Source organism: Lycium barbarum, chromosome 4 (assembly GCF_019175385.1).
Source record: "Lycium barbarum isolate Lr01 chromosome 4, ASM1917538v2, whole genome shotgun sequence".
Classification (NCBI taxonomy): domain Eukaryota; kingdom Viridiplantae; phylum Streptophyta; class Magnoliopsida; order Solanales; family Solanaceae; genus Lycium; species Lycium barbarum.
The window spans coordinates 16,098,949-16,114,492 of record NC_083340.1 but is presented as its reverse complement, the minus strand read 5'-3'; the positions used below and the strand labels follow the sequence as shown (position 1 = coordinate 16,114,492).

At 35.8% G+C, this 15,544-nt stretch overlaps 1 protein-coding gene across 1 annotated transcript; it reads left to right on the top strand.

Moving 5' to 3' along the window:
- The first annotated feature begins 2,754 nt into the window (after positions 1 to 2,754).
- On the top strand, positions 2,755 to 15,123 carry LOC132635370 (uncharacterized). Its single transcript, XM_060351736.1, has 3 exons — positions 2,755 to 3,022; positions 4,308 to 4,493; positions 14,731 to 15,123. Exons 1-3 carry the CDS (start codon positions 2,957 to 2,959, stop codon positions 14,923 to 14,925), a joined length of 447 nt encoding a protein of 148 aa, XP_060207719.1. The 5' UTR covers positions 2,755 to 2,956; the 3' UTR covers positions 14,926 to 15,123.
- The last annotated feature ends 421 nt before the right edge of the window (positions 15,124 to 15,544 follow it).

Here is a 15,544-nt window from a genome sequence, read left to right as displayed (position 1 = left end):
ATGAGTATGGAAAATTGCTAAAGCCAATAAATATCACCTTGAAGTATCCGTTTGAGTGCTGCTACAAATGTTACTGTTAGAATGGAATGATTTATTAGACATTAGACACTAAAGAGAGTATGGTATAATTAAGAGATTGTAAGGCGTGGCCTTTCAGTTTTATAGAAATGGTTAAGAAAGAATAATGTGTAATTAATGGTAACACATAAATGAATGGATAATAAATAGGAAAAAATTGAAAAGAATGATAGGAAAAGCCTAAAAATGGAGAAAAAAGATAAATAGTAATCTAGGTCATAGAGAGGTGCCACATCACCTTGTCTATGCCTAGCTTTATATTATATATAGATTCACACGTACAATCCTTAATGAAAAAAACTAATAAATTATAATATATTTATAAAATAAAATAACGTCTACCTAAGTATTTTCATACTACTAAATATGAAAGGTCAACTATACAAACTTTTTTATTCCACAGTCCGCAACTAACTCAAGAACCATGTGATTTTACTTGAATTGAGGGACCAAAATTATGCATAACTGATGCAATGTTGTGTTTTAATAACACCTATATAAGAGCACTACATAAGAACTCATGTAGCATTACTTACTGCATAACAGTATTTATCCTGTGGTAATCAAGCATCATTATCATTGCATAACGTATTCTATATTATAATCCCCTTAGTTCATGCACCGAACAACCAATCATAAAGAGTTTATAAAAAGTAAGTAATACTCCTATAGTCCTTTTAAGAAAATATACTATGTTGACTCTTAAAATCTGGGAATCTTTTTATTTTGGAAGTGACATTTGGTGGATTGGGGATAGAAAAGTCACATGGCACCTTTTTAAAAAAAGTAATGATGATTCTGATGTTTCTAATTGGCTTAATACCCAGATGGACCCTTAAACTTGGCATGTTTTGTAAAATAGGCATATAAACTTATAAGGTGACCAGATAGACACTTAAACTTACTCAAAGTGTATTTTTCAAGTTTTTCAGTTGTTTTGAAAACAAAAACTATATTTTTCAAACACTCACAATTTTCATGGCCAAACAAGCCCTAAATATATCACAAAATATTTTTTTTAAAATGCAAAAATAAGGCAAACGCATATACATGAGACTATAAATGTGCACTTAAACCAATAAATACTCGCTAATCGCAATTTTGAAGCTTTCAATTAACTCAGATTTTTTTTACACTTGAATAATTAAAAAACAATAACTTTAACTAATAAAAATCCTTAAAAAAAGAAATTTCAAATTAAGATTTTTTTTTTTTTTTTTAAGGATTTTCTTCTCGGCTTTACAGTTTTCTTAATTTGAAATTTCTTTTACACTTGAAATACTGAACTTAGAAATTTCTTAATTTGAAATTTCTTTTTTTAAGGATTTTTATTGGTTAAAGTTATTGTTTTTTAATTATTCAAGTGTAAAAAAAAAATCCGAGTTAATTGAAAGCTGCAAAATTGCGATTAGCGAGTATTTATTGGTTTAAGTGCACATTTATAGTCTCATGTATATGCGTTTGCCTTATTTTTGCATTTTAAAAAAAATATTTTGTGATATATTTAGGGCTTGTTTGGCCATGAAAATTGTGAGTGTTTGAAAAATATAGTTTTTGTTTTCAAAACAACTGAAAAACTTGAAAAATACACTTTGAGTAAGTTTGAGTGTCTATCTGATCACCTTATAAGTTTATATGCCTATCTTACAAAACATGCCAAGTTTAAGGGTTCATCTAGGTATTAAGCCTTTCTAATTTGTGCGCAACTTAGATTAATTTTATAAAATAATGTTCTTTTCTGCCGGTTGTTATTTTCATCGCACCTATACTATGTTCATCTACTATACCTCCCCACACAGGTATTGAATAATCAGGGTCATTTGCACTTTAATCCCTATTTTGTGCTAATTTAAAATTTTTGTCCCTCAAGTTAAATAATTTTTGTGTGACATAATTTTTATATTTTCGTATCTAATATCGAAGCGAAAGTTTTATTATATATCTTGCTATTAGAATCTCTCTTTTTAATGGATAAATTTATTATCTTCCACTAGCACATACATCCTGTAAATAAATTCTCACACACTTTTTATTTTTATTTTTATCCGGTATCCGATATCTATATTAGGCTCTACCCTCTCCAGACCCCACGTTGTGGAATTTCACTGAATTGTTATTTATTCAATATCTATATTAGGATCCGATTAAATTTAAATTTATACCAAATAATCTCACATTGGGTACAAAGCACACACTAACAATGATGACTCCATAACTCTCACATGGCACTTGTTACTAATTTAAATTCTTAGCTTCTCCATCAACCAATTTTAGATTATTTTAATTTGCCCTCTTGTGTCTAATAAATGATTCTCGACAAACCGTCCCTTTGTGTTTATTGGCAGCTTTTCAGTTTCCCATCACTTTCAACTTCCAAATTAATACTATTTCCTCCGTCAAACTGAGTGATCCTCCGTTTCAATTTATGTGAATCAATTTAATTAGATATGATATTTAAAAAATAGGGAATACTTTTAAAATTTATGGTTCAAAATAAATCTTGAATATTTGTGTGACCGTAAATTATTCATAAAGTGAATTTATTTTTAAATTAAAAAATCTATTTATTTTGACACGAATTAAAAAAAATAAATTCAGATGAGTTGAAACGAAGCAATTACAATATACTCTTAAGTCTTTCTTTTTTATACAAGTTTTGATAACTTTCAAGAATTTAAACTCATTAAACATTGAATCGACTCCAGACAAAACCCATCAACACAAGCTAACTTAACTTATCTTCCCTTTTCTTTCTTTGTCCACTAATTATATTTCAAGAAAGAGAAACTGAACTCATTTGTCAAAAAACTAATAAGATCAGAACACACCCTTTTGGGTGAAATTATTTTTGTTCTGATAATAAATAAAGAGCCTTAATATGGTGGGAATTTTTTCTAGATTTTCTGTTAGTAGAAGTGGGCATCGTCGTGCTCAAAGTGCACTTGTAAGTTTTTTTTTTCTTTTTCTCTTCTTGCTATTTTTCTAGTTCGTTTTTTGGGTAAATTCTTTAACTTTTTATGTAAAGTGTTGTTTTTTGATCTGGGGTATCAAGAATTGCCTTTTTAATCTCCATTTTTATGTTAATTTGATAGTGGTATGAGTTATTTGATCCTTTTCATTTGAAAAGATATTGGCTTTAGATAGACTGATCGCATACACACAAAAAAAAAAGAGAAAAGATATTGGCTTTAGATTGATAATGGGTAATTTTGTGATTTAATTAGGTCTTTTTGAGATTCTTGAATTGTGGGATTGACTAGTTCATGGTGTGTAGGTGTTTTTAATTGAGTTTGATTTGGATATTTAACTATGAGATGTTGTTTTGCTGCTGACACTTTTTCCTTAGTGTTCTTAACAATTAAAATCGATGTTATTTTCTTTATTTTAACAACAACAACAACAACAACAACAACATACCCTGTGTATTCCCACAAGTGGGTTCTGGGGAGGGCAGGCAAACCTTACCCCTACCTCTGTGGGGCAGGGAGGTTGTTTCTGATAGACCCTCGGCTTGAGAGAAAAAAAGGATTTGAATCATGATATTATGACAACAAAGTAGCAAGATAAAAAGCAAAAGAAGAAACAGATAGTAGTACACTTTGAAGAAAAGAATCTATGCAATAATACTACAGATAAGGAGAATATTCGGCTACCTACTAACCTCCTATCCTATTTCTCGACCTCACACCTTCCTATCTAGGTTCATGTCCTGAGTAAGCTGGAGCTATGTCATGTCTTGTCTAATCACCTCCGCCAGTTCTCTTCGGTCTACCTCTACCTCTCCTAATCCCTGTTATAGCCAACCTCTCACACCTACTTACTGGCGCATCCACACACCTCTTCTTCACAAATTTCGGATAATTTGACTGCTTAGTTAACAGGATACACAACATACCCAGTGTGATGCCACAAGTAGGGTCTGGGGAGGGACGGAGGGTAGAGTGTACGCGGACCATAACTGCTTAGTTAACGGGATCTTTACACACTAAGCCGTCCGGATTCACCTTTTACTTTTTCTAGCCGGTATACATAGATCATACACTAATTATATACGGTTATATACATATTATATATCTACTGTTTTTAATTTGAGTGGTTGGGTGGGCGACGAGTTAGGTTAATTCTTATTAATTTTTAAATTTTAATTATATTGGAGACATACTTATTACATCCAAAAGTATATCATCTGGTTTCATTTATAGTAGTTTCTGGTCTATATGGAAATGCAGGATGAAACAGAAGTGTTACCCCCAAATACAGAGACGACCGGTGCTGCTACTATAGCTGGAGCTCCCTCTATCACCCCTCATGGCATTGAAATTGCAGTTGAGTTCAAACCAGTTGAACACCCGACTGAGCCGCTACACAACGATCGACCAATTCAATGTCCAATACCAGAACCCTCAATACTGAATGTAAGTTTATTATTCTGTATCATGAAGTTGTGTTAAATAAGATATGCAAGTATGCTGTTATTCCTATCAAACATGTTTATCTTCTACTGTAAGTTTCACTATGTGGAATGGACTCAATATGCAATTACGAGGGTTTAAGAGACGAGACTCAAAAACTTGCAAATTACATAGTCTGCTGACTTTTCAATCTACGAACATGTGAAGTATGATGTATTTATGTAAGCCAGTCATTCAACTACATGAAGTGAAAACTTTGGTATTGTCTAATTTGGTGATTACTTAGTCAAGTCTTCTGCAGCCTGCAAGATAGTCCTTCCTAATCCTACTGTCAGCTTTAGAGATGATGGCTATATCTAGCATCTAACATATATATTAATAACCGAAAAGGGTCAAAAACTTTCAAATATTGTTTACTCGTACCCTTCGTTATACTTTTCGTTCAATTATGCCCTTACCGTTATACTTTGGTGCTGATTTGCCCTTAATTTAAACGGAATGACACGTGACATCATGGGAATAAAATAACCCATCCGCAATTTTAATATCCGGTTCTAATTAAAACCCACCCCAAATTTTGACCCACTACCCGATCCAATTCCCCGCAAAACTTATTGAATTCATAAACAACCAACCAAAGACAAACACGTGGCAAATGTGGGACCCACACCAAGCCCTTATCATCTTCTCCAACTAATCACGGGAGAGACCCAAAACCTGCCCAAATCCAGTAGGCAACAAAAGAATGACCAAACCATTTTTTTTTGGAACCCAAATCACTAAACCCCAGCGGCAATCGAAACCCAAGGCAAGGACAAAACAGAATTTTCCAGATAGCAATATACGAGTGCAAAGCAAACCTATATCTAACAACGGGTTCATCGGAGGCGAGGAGTCGTGGGCGCTCCGTATCCGAACAAAATCGCCGGCGACGGAGAGGGGTAAATAGTGCTCGTTGGCTGCTGCTAAGACACGGTTTCACAATTATCAATTTAACTCCTGCTAGGTAATCTCCCCTGATTTCAAGTTAACAGAAATTCAACTGGTGGCATAGGTATCAACGGCGATTGAGAGCCACTGATTCAACTGGTAGCTGTTTTTGTTGGTAACGGAGGTTTGCTGGCAGTGATTGAATATCGACGAGCAGACTCTGGTGACATGTTTGATTGTGGTGGAGGTGGAGGAAGTGGTGACCTGTCGATTTGAATGTCCTGCTCTTATTTCCGTTTCTGAACAAATTGTTGAGAAATGAAGAAGGTGGAGGTGGTGGAGGTGGTGGAGCCGGCGGTGGCAGATGAGTTGGAGCAGATGGTGGTGGAGTTTGGGAGACGAGAAGAGAGGGAACAAGCAGTGATAGTTAGATGTATTGTGGCCGTGTTGGCCGTGGTCATTTGGTCGGACCTCGTCGCCGGAGAAGACGGAGAGAAATGGTGGTGTGGAATTTTGAAGAGATGAGGAGGGTTTGGTGTGGGTCGGGTAGTGGGTCAAAATTTAGGGCGGGTTTTAATTAGAACCAGATATAAAATTGGGTGTGGGTTATTTTATTTTAAGGCTGACACGTGTCCCTCCTTTTAAATCAAGGGCAAATCAACACCAAAGTATAACGGTAGGGGCACAATTGGATGAAAAGTATAATGGAGGGTACGAGTAAACAATATTTGAAAGTTCAGGGGTATTTTGACCCTTTTGCGTATTAATAGTGGCATGTCGCCAGTAAAACTCTGTTTATATGAGTTGGATTTAACTATATTGCATTAATACAGAGAGACACAATGACTCATGCGGAGGCAAAGTCGGTATTTGAAGTTCAAGGGTCAAGATTCTAGTGCTTTTGAGTTACTTATGAGTTCTAAACTATTAATTTGTATTTATTAAGACAATTTCAAGGTATAGGCCAAAACTACTAAGTTCGGCCGAACCCGTAGCCAGTACATCGGCTCCTGGACTCATGAAAGAATTAACTCTTGACATTGTTTCTTTATATCTGCAAGCGGTTGATCCATTTCTATCATTCAGAATTATTTTGTCAATTGGCTTTTGTTGGTTCTTAGTATCTTTGCTCCAAGCTTCCACTGTCCAGAAGTTAAAATTTTGTCAGCTGCAAGACCTGAGTTAACCATCATAATTTGTAGGTTTTCCAAAAGTAAACATGACTGATTTTGATTGGTTATCAAATTCTGTTTATTGGATTTCAGTGACAAATATGTTCTAGAGAATGAATGGCTTCGTGCACTTTTTCCTATTGGGTGGGGGAGTAAAAATTCTGTTGTTAAGATGCTAGATTGAATAATTCTTCTTTGCCTTCTGTAATATGTCGGCTTTTGAGTTGGTTAGGATTATGTCACTAGCATTCAAATATGTCTGCCAATGGAGATGCATTGTGTTAAGGAAGGGTGGTATCCTATTGGAATACAATCTCAGCATACCAAGGAAGGAATCCCTTCCTTGATTCTGTATGGGAAATACAATCTCTGCATACAAAGGGAAGCCTTCCTTGATTATTCCTTTCTGCATGTCAACATGAATAGGAAAGAAGGGGTTTGCTGCAATTGCTTAACAAGAAAAACTTTTCTTTTCTTGCGAGTGTACACAAATGATTTGAGAGTTGGCAGAGTCATAAGACATGATTAGTCACTTTTTGAGTTATCTGAAGTTTGGTGGCTAAAGATAACGTGATTAGATAATCTCACACAAGTTACTATGTATTTGCTTCGCTTGTTTTCTTCCTTTGTTGGTTATATAATGTGTTTAAGTTCAACTGTTGGATATAGTGGTATGGTTTCTCAAACCAATGACTACATTGTGGATGCTATTGTCTTCTAGTTGTGGGAAGGAGGTATTCAATTTATAGATGTCCAAAATTTTTCCTCCAAGGCAAGAAATAGTCAAATATGGAAGATATTTATATTTTCCTTTTAGGAAAAGTAAAAGCAATTGACTTTCCTTCAAGAGAAACAACAACAACCACATACCCAACATACCCAGTGTAATCCTACAAGTGGGGTCTGGGAAGGCAGAGTGTACGCAGACCTTAACCCCTACCTTGGGAGGTAGAGAGGCTGTTTCCGATAGACCCTCGGCTAAAAAAACAAACAAACTGAAGCAATGCAGAAAAGAAATAACGGTAGTAAAGACCATACAAAATACTACAATAAGCATGCTTTTATAAAGCATGACAAAGCAGTCTGAAAAAGGAACACATAGTAGGTTTCCTCGTCCCACTTCACGACCTCCCTTATATACTTGAATGCCTCATCAACAGTTGTTCGTTCCTTTGCCCGAGCTTGCCAGACAAATAGCTTTCTACCTGTGAGGGAAGCATAGAGGTCTTTGAACTTCATCCCTACATAGTAATATGCTTGGTGAGCTAGTGATTGGCTATTATTGTGAGGTCTCAGTGGACTGAAATCGGTGAACCATTGACTAGCGCCTAATGGCACACGGTTGACCTTTTCCTCGAACAGGTTATACTTGTTCAACACTAAAATAAATGGGGTCTTTGGAACAAAGATGCCTGATCATTGTTTCAAAAAGTTCCCTTTTATGCATCATCTTGTTCTGAAGTAGTGCACCACCACCAGTTTCCTCTGGAGCAATCCACATCTGATCATAATCACTAAGGGAAACACTTCTACGACAAGGACATCTTCAAACATCTCCACCTACTTGCATCCTTCATTCATTCCCTTGGCATTTAGTTTAATTAGCTGGTACCTGTTCAAAATGACATAAAGGCATAATTATACTCTGTGTCCCTAGACTCGAATATTAGACATGTGAATGTATGTATCGTCATTGCATTTAACTTTTAGCAAGCTTTCAGTATAGGTGAAAGATCAAGGTTCCTTAAAACGCATGTTTGTCCAATTCAGAGTAACACTAGTATCTGAAGGCAAAGAGAAAAATCTTGGACTAAGGGACAAGGATGAAACTTATAAAATCTACACAAAATAGCAAGCGCTAATAAAGATAGAATGTAAGTTATAAAGCAATAACAAGTTAAAACCTAACAAACAAAAAAGTATAACATAATAGTTTACTATTAAAGTTTTACCATGGTTAGAGACAACACCCTTCCTCCTTGCCACAAATTTCATGAAAACGACTTCTCTGGAGTTTGTTTGATATGCCATGAATAAGGAGATATGCCATGAATAAGGACTTTCCGTGATTGATGAAGCCTCTCCGTGATTGATGAAGCCTCTCAAAAACAAGGTTTGTCATGAAATACTTATAGAGAAAACTAGAGAAGAAAAATAGAGAAAAGTCATTTGAGAAGTAATGAACCTCATGTGTAAAAGGTAAAATGTGTGATTGTATTTATAGCGGTTGTGGATCACAAAATCTAAAGAGAAGATTACATTGATATAATTGTATTTATTACACAATAAATACAATAATATCTATTTATAATATGTATTTATTTATAACTATCATGGAGCATAATCCACAAGAAGATTATTTCTAACTGTCGTGGAGCGTAATATCTAGGAGAAGATTATATAAATATTGAATTTATTTTTAACTGTTGTGGAGTATAAAATCTAGGAAATTTTGTATTATACTCCCTTTTATTTTAATTTGGGACAAAAAAGAAAATCGTCAATTCGAAGTTGCACGGTAATGTTGTCACGACCCAAAATCGTAGGCCATGACTGGTGCCCGAAGAGTAACTAAAGAAAGGATAAGTTCAAATCATCCGTAGCATAAATAGTGAATACACCTCAAACCACATAATTCCGGTCAAGGAGCATCTAAGAATATTTGAGTACAAATGTGGGGTAAACCCGAAAAGACAAGCAAGGTAGTAGAAAACGGGAAAGTTGAAGGTCCCACCACGATCAAGAGCGGTTGGCACACCTCAACTGTACACAACTGCCTCAAACCAGATTAGAGAGCACCTGTTGCGGTACTAGAGCTAGGATCTGTACGGAACAGAAACAACAATAAGAGTGAGTATAAAGCGCAGCAAGATCATCTTCCCGCCGCAGGGGCGGCTCAATGGAATTGGTGGCCTAAAGCCAAGTCCTAATAAGAGGCTCCTAAATATAATGCATAAAATTTACATTACTAATGACTAATGAGACACAAAAAAAATTGCTTTATGATCTATGGATCAATCAAATGAGATAAAGAAAAATAGCTACAACTGCACCCAAGGGTGTGGCCTAGTGGTCAATGAAGTGGTTTGAGAAACATAAGGTCTTAGGTTCAATTTCCAGCAGAGACAAAAACACTAGGTGGTTTTTTTCCATTTGTTCTAGCCTTGGTGGAAAGAGTTACCTGGTACCTATTGCTCGTGGGAGGTGATAAGTATCCTGTGGAATTAGTCGAGGTGCGCGCAAGCTGACCTGGACGTCACGCTTATTAAATAGAAAAAAATAGAAAAAACTACAACAACATACAATGTGATCCCACATGCTGGGGTATGGGAAGAGTGGGTATACGCAGACCTTACCCCTATCTTGTGGGGTAGAGAGGTTGTTTCCAATTGACTTTTGGCTCAACATTAACTGGGGCGGATCGCACGGTGAGATGTTACTGCAGAAGGACTTTTATAGGTCAATAACCTTGGCAAGGAGGTTGTTCAACTCAGAACAGGTCCAACAACAGCCCTAAACGCCACCTCGGCTTAGCGGGCACACAAACAGGACCACCGCCTGAGCTTGAACAGTTCGCCTGGGTTATTCTCTGCCTGACCTCAGTACCATCCTTGGTGAATCCTGGCTAATTAAAGCATTTTCACAATAATACCTAGTAGTCTAGTGTGATACAGTAAACACAAGGTGTTTAGCCTGTCATTCAGGCTAAATATGAATACTGAATTAAAATTTAAAACAAAATAAAAGAAAAGAAAAATTACCTAAAATCGGAAGTTGTGTTCAGTAGAGATGGGGATGTAATAAACAACAAACTTTTATTATGTTAATAAACATGCTGAACAGGAACGAGGAGTTCCTAGATTAGTTATAAATTATAAACCCCTTAATAGAGTTTTGAAATGGATTAGATATCCTATTCCAAATAAAAAAGATTTATTGGATAGGCTTCATAATGCTATTATATTTTCAAAATTTGATTTAAAATCAGGATATTGGCAAATTCAAATTGCCGAAGCAGATAAATACAAAACTGCTTTTAATGTCCCTGTAGGGCAGTTCGAATGGAATGTTATGCCATTTGGATTAAAAAATGCCCCTTCAGAATTTCAAAATATTATGAATGATATTTTTATGCCTTATATAGCAATTTTATCATTGTATATATTGATGATATCCTAGTATTTTCGAATACTATAGAAATGCATTTTAAACCTTTTGATATATTCAAGAAATCATTATTCAAAATGGGTTGGTTATATCCAAACCATGAGGATACGGATTCATATGATCAAAATGAAAGCGGAGAGGTAATACTTCTTCTTGAAAATGATGACCTTAAATGGAAAGATGAACCTTGGCAAATAATGCAAAGGTATTTTGATGCAGCGTCATACGCTACTCCTACTTATAAGTATAGAATGCATTATGAGATGATTCTCTCTTCCACAGGAACAAGAAAATTTCAACATTTTTATCCTGCTAATAGCAGAAAAGTTTATAACTTTTCAAAAATTATAATAAAAAAGATTTTTTCTCCAGCTGAATGGGGACTAAGTACTCTCAAGGAAAGAGATTAGCAGGATAAAAATGTTGAATTTCTCCTGTTCCTGTGGAAGAGAGAATCATCTCATAATGCATTCTATACTTATAAGTAGGAGTACTGTATGACGCTGCATCAAAATACCTTTGCATTGCAGGATGAGACCGCAGTTTCAACCCCACTCTAATCGAGGACGGGGAGGAAGAGGAATTGTTCTTGCCCAATGGGTAACCAGAGGCTAATAGCCAACCATATTGCAGGATCTTCTAATATTAATAAAGAAGACCCTATGTTTCAATAATTCCTGGATTTCATAAAATCCAAAAAGAAGGATGATAATACTCCGCCTTCATATTTTAGTGCCCTTACTGAGGACGAGGACACAGATTCATATGATCAAAATGAAAGCTGAGAGGTAATACTATTGCCTGACTACCTACTAACTCTCGACCTCTATACGTTAATATCTAGGGTCATGTCCTCGGTGAACTGAAGATGAGTCATGTCATGTCTAATCACCTCACTCTAATTCTTCCTCTGTCTACCTTTACCTCTTCTTATACCTATAATTGCCAACCTCTCGCACCTCACTCTAATTCTTCCTCTATCTACCTTTACCTCTTCTTATACCTATAATTGCCAACCTCTCGCACCTCCTCACTGGGACATCTGTTCTCCTCTATATAAGTTATATGTGATATGTAATAATTAAATTTTTGGGGCCTAAAGCTGTAGCTTCATTAGATTGACCCTTAAGCCGGTGTTGGACCCGCCCCGCCGTCATACCCCATGGAGAAAGTCTCCAAAAATAATATGCATGCCATGTGTGGAATACAATAGATATATACTTATGAGTGCAACAACATGTATAAATGAATGACAACAGATATACATGTTCAACTCAATATAACAACACAGTGGCACCTATGTGTTGCAGTAGACCATCCATAAGGCTCACCTTTACCTGCATTTAACTATGCATCTCAACAGTCAGTACATAATCAACCTCATCCCATCATAAACCGTACCAACTGTGCGTAACACCAGACCATCCATAGTAATAGTTACCCGGATTATGCATGAACTAAGTGCTGCCCACAGCCGATAAGTCATTAGTACCAACTCAACTCATCAAACAAATGCACGCAAAACAGGCATCACACTATATCAATAAATTGGAAAAGGAGTTATGCTATGAGTCTCAATAGTATTAACATTGCCACATTCAGTGCAAATTAGTATGCCACGCTCAATATATCAAATCAGGAAGTATCATAAAGTTCATTATATCAAGAGTTTAAAGCCATCAGTATGGTTTCATAGAAGAAACAACTCCAAATTACAATATTTGACACAAAATAGTATACATTACCTAGTACGCGTTCACCACATGACGCACTAGGTGTTTGAAAGCCAAATAAAATTATTTTCAGATCATGATTTCAGAAGAACAAGTACTCGAGAGGTTAAAGTCTCACTTGCCTTATAACCGGTGCGCAAACCTTTCTTAAAATGTCGAAATCCCCTCAAACGACATCCAATAGCCTTAATCTATTTAAGAATACACATAACGGGTCCAAATTGGTCTAGGGGAAGTAATAGCATAATTTTAGCACGACTCGAGTCAAAGTCAACTCTTGGTCAACTCAAACCCACCCCTTTGGTCAACGATCTGAAATCCGAAATTCATCGTATGGACGCATTACCCATAGACTATGGATTCCAATCCAACAATCAAACTCCAATTTTGAATTGCAATTGAGTTCAAACCAGTTGAACACCCGACTGAGCCTCTACACAATGATCGCCCAATTCACCGTTACCAGAACCTTCAATACTGAATGTAAGCTTGCTATTATTCTGTCTCATGAAGTTGTGGTAGATAAATATGCCAGTATGCTGTTGGTTTTCACTATCAAAGATGCTTAATTGATTGCCGTTATTCATGCCCCCCCCCCTACACACACACACACACCAAAAACTTGCATATTTTATACTCTGCTGACTTTTCAATGTACGGACATGTGAAGTGTGATGTAGCTAGGTAAGCCAGTCATTCAACTACATGAAGTGAAAAGTTGGTACTATCTAATTTGGTGATTACTCAGTCTAGTCTTCTGCAGTCTGCAAGACAGTTCTTCCAAATCGTACTGTCAAGTGTCATCTTTGGAGATGATGGCTAGATCCGGCATTTAAGATATATATTAATAATGGCATGTCAAAACTGAAACTCTTTTTATATGAGTTGGAGTTGACTATATTGCATTAATATAGAGAGACACAATGACTCATGAAAGAATCAGCTCTTGACATTGTTTGTTTCTTTCTACCTGCAAGCCGTTGACTCGTTTCTAGCTTTCAGAAATTATTTGGTTAATTAGCTTTTATTGGTTCTTAGTATCTTTGCTCCAAGCACAGAAGTTAAGAATTTTCTTAGCTGCAAGACATGAATTATCCATCATAATATGTAGGTTTTCTAAAGTAAACATGATTGATTGTGATTGGTTACAGAATTCTGTTTATTGGACTTCACTGACAAATATTTCCTAGAGAATGCATGCTTTGCACACTTTTTCCTTTTGGGTGGGGGAGTAGAAAGACAATATAAAATTAAGAAATCTAAGAATGGAAAAGCAAGGAAAAGAAATTTTGTCAATTTCTTTGCACCCTTCTCTGCCTTCCATTCATCTCACTTCATTGATTTTTCTTCTTACTTCCATCTAAACAAAACAAACTGACATTCACAGTCAACCTTGCAATTGTTTTGTCAGTTATCTTGTTTTTAATTGTTTTCTCTTGTTTCAGATTTTACATCAATAGTGTCAGACAATTTCCAGTTGGAAAGCATCTTTGTTTTTTCCTTTTTATTTTTTCCTGTTCAAAACATTGTAACCAGTTTCTTATCACTAAACATCTACAGACTAGTCAGCTTTTTGACTCTATTCTGTGCCTTGTTAGATAGCTGTTATGCACAAAGTCACATTCTTGTATGCTCTTCAATTGAGTAATAAAGTTTTTACTTCTGTATTTAAGATGCCAGATTGAATAACTCTTGTTTGCCTTCTGGCAATGGAGATCTGTCATTGTGTTAAGGAAGGGTTTTATCCCTGATGAGAAATACAATCTCAAAAGGGAAGCCTCCCTTGATTATTCCTTTCTGCATGTCCACATGAATAAGGAAAGAGGGGTTTGCTGCAATTGCTGAACAAAAACTATACTTTTCTTGCGAGTGTACACAAATGATTTGAGAGGTGGCAGAGTCATAAGACATGATTATTCACTTTTTGATTGATCTAAAGTTTGGTGGCTAAAGGATGATATGATTAGAAAATCTCATGCCAGTTACTATGCATCTGCTTCACTTGTTTTCTTCCTCTGTTGGTTATATAAGGTGTTTTAAGTTGCTCTGTTGGATATAGTGGTATGGTTTGTCAAAACCAATGAAGCATTTAACTATCCTGTTTGAGAGAATAGCAGGATTACTTTGTATTGCTCAAGAAATAATAGTATCACTTTGTTTCTCCAGCTCCAATTTATACCTGTTTATTCTACTTCTTAGGACTGCTAATTGGGAACATATGTATTTTGTCATTCACAGGATGGGAGAATATGGAAGGAGCGAGTGTCTGCAGTGCGAAGAAGGGCTGATATTCCAGTTATGCAGGAAGGAACAACTGGAGCACCTGAGGCAGCTGGAACAAAGCCTAGACCACCTGTGAATCGGGTTATTCTTCCATCAATAAGTGCACCTGAACACAGTATCCTCAAACTACTGGAGGAATCTGGAATTTAGCTGATGCATTGCTGAACCTGTCGCAGAGTACCTTTGTTATACCAGATAAACCTGATATTTCATACTTTACTTCTTTCCAAGTTTCTTTTCTTGCTTTCAAATGAAATGTTTGTACTTCTATTTTTATAGGAAACTTCACACATGTGAATGTAAATATTTCTTTTCATACTTGATTGAAATATAGTTTCCAATTGCTTACTATGGTTTTCATTAGCTGATTGTATCTTCTATGAATACCATCTGCGATAAGTTTACTCATAAGACATGCCAAGGAATATGGTGATTGGAATTAACATATGCATGTCAAATCTTTTGAAAATTTGAAGCAGCCTCTAATGTTGTTTATGGTATTGCCTGTAGCTGTATATGCACTTTCCTTGAAGTATGAATTCTTTTAGGTATACACTGGATAACTGGGTATGTAAATTTTGAGAGGATCTGAAATTTGAAACTTTTGAACTCCATAATTTGTCGTGGAAGGGGATTTGAAATGACATCTACATTGAGGGAACTGTAAATCCAGTGAAAGGAATGTGGAAAACCTTAGATATTAAGATTTAAGAGTAGATTTGAGGTTAAATAGAGATTATGCACATGAATTCATATGTTTATTCATAGA

What these genes read in the sequence shown, in the direction of transcription:
- LOC132635370 (XM_060351736.1), top strand. Translation starts at nt 2,957, where the DNA reads ATGGTGGGAATTTTTTCTAGATTTTCTGTTAGTAGAAGTGGGCATCGT. An exon ending in GTCGTGCTCAAAGTGCACTT is followed by an intron (nt 3,023 to 4,307) that starts GTAAGTTTTTTT and finishes ATGGAAATGCAG; the next exon opens with GATGAAACAGAAGTGTTACC. An exon ending in CAGAACCCTCAATACTGAAT is followed by an intron (nt 4,494 to 14,730) that starts GTAAGTTTATTA and finishes TGTCATTCACAG; the next exon opens with GATGGGAGAATATGGAAGGA.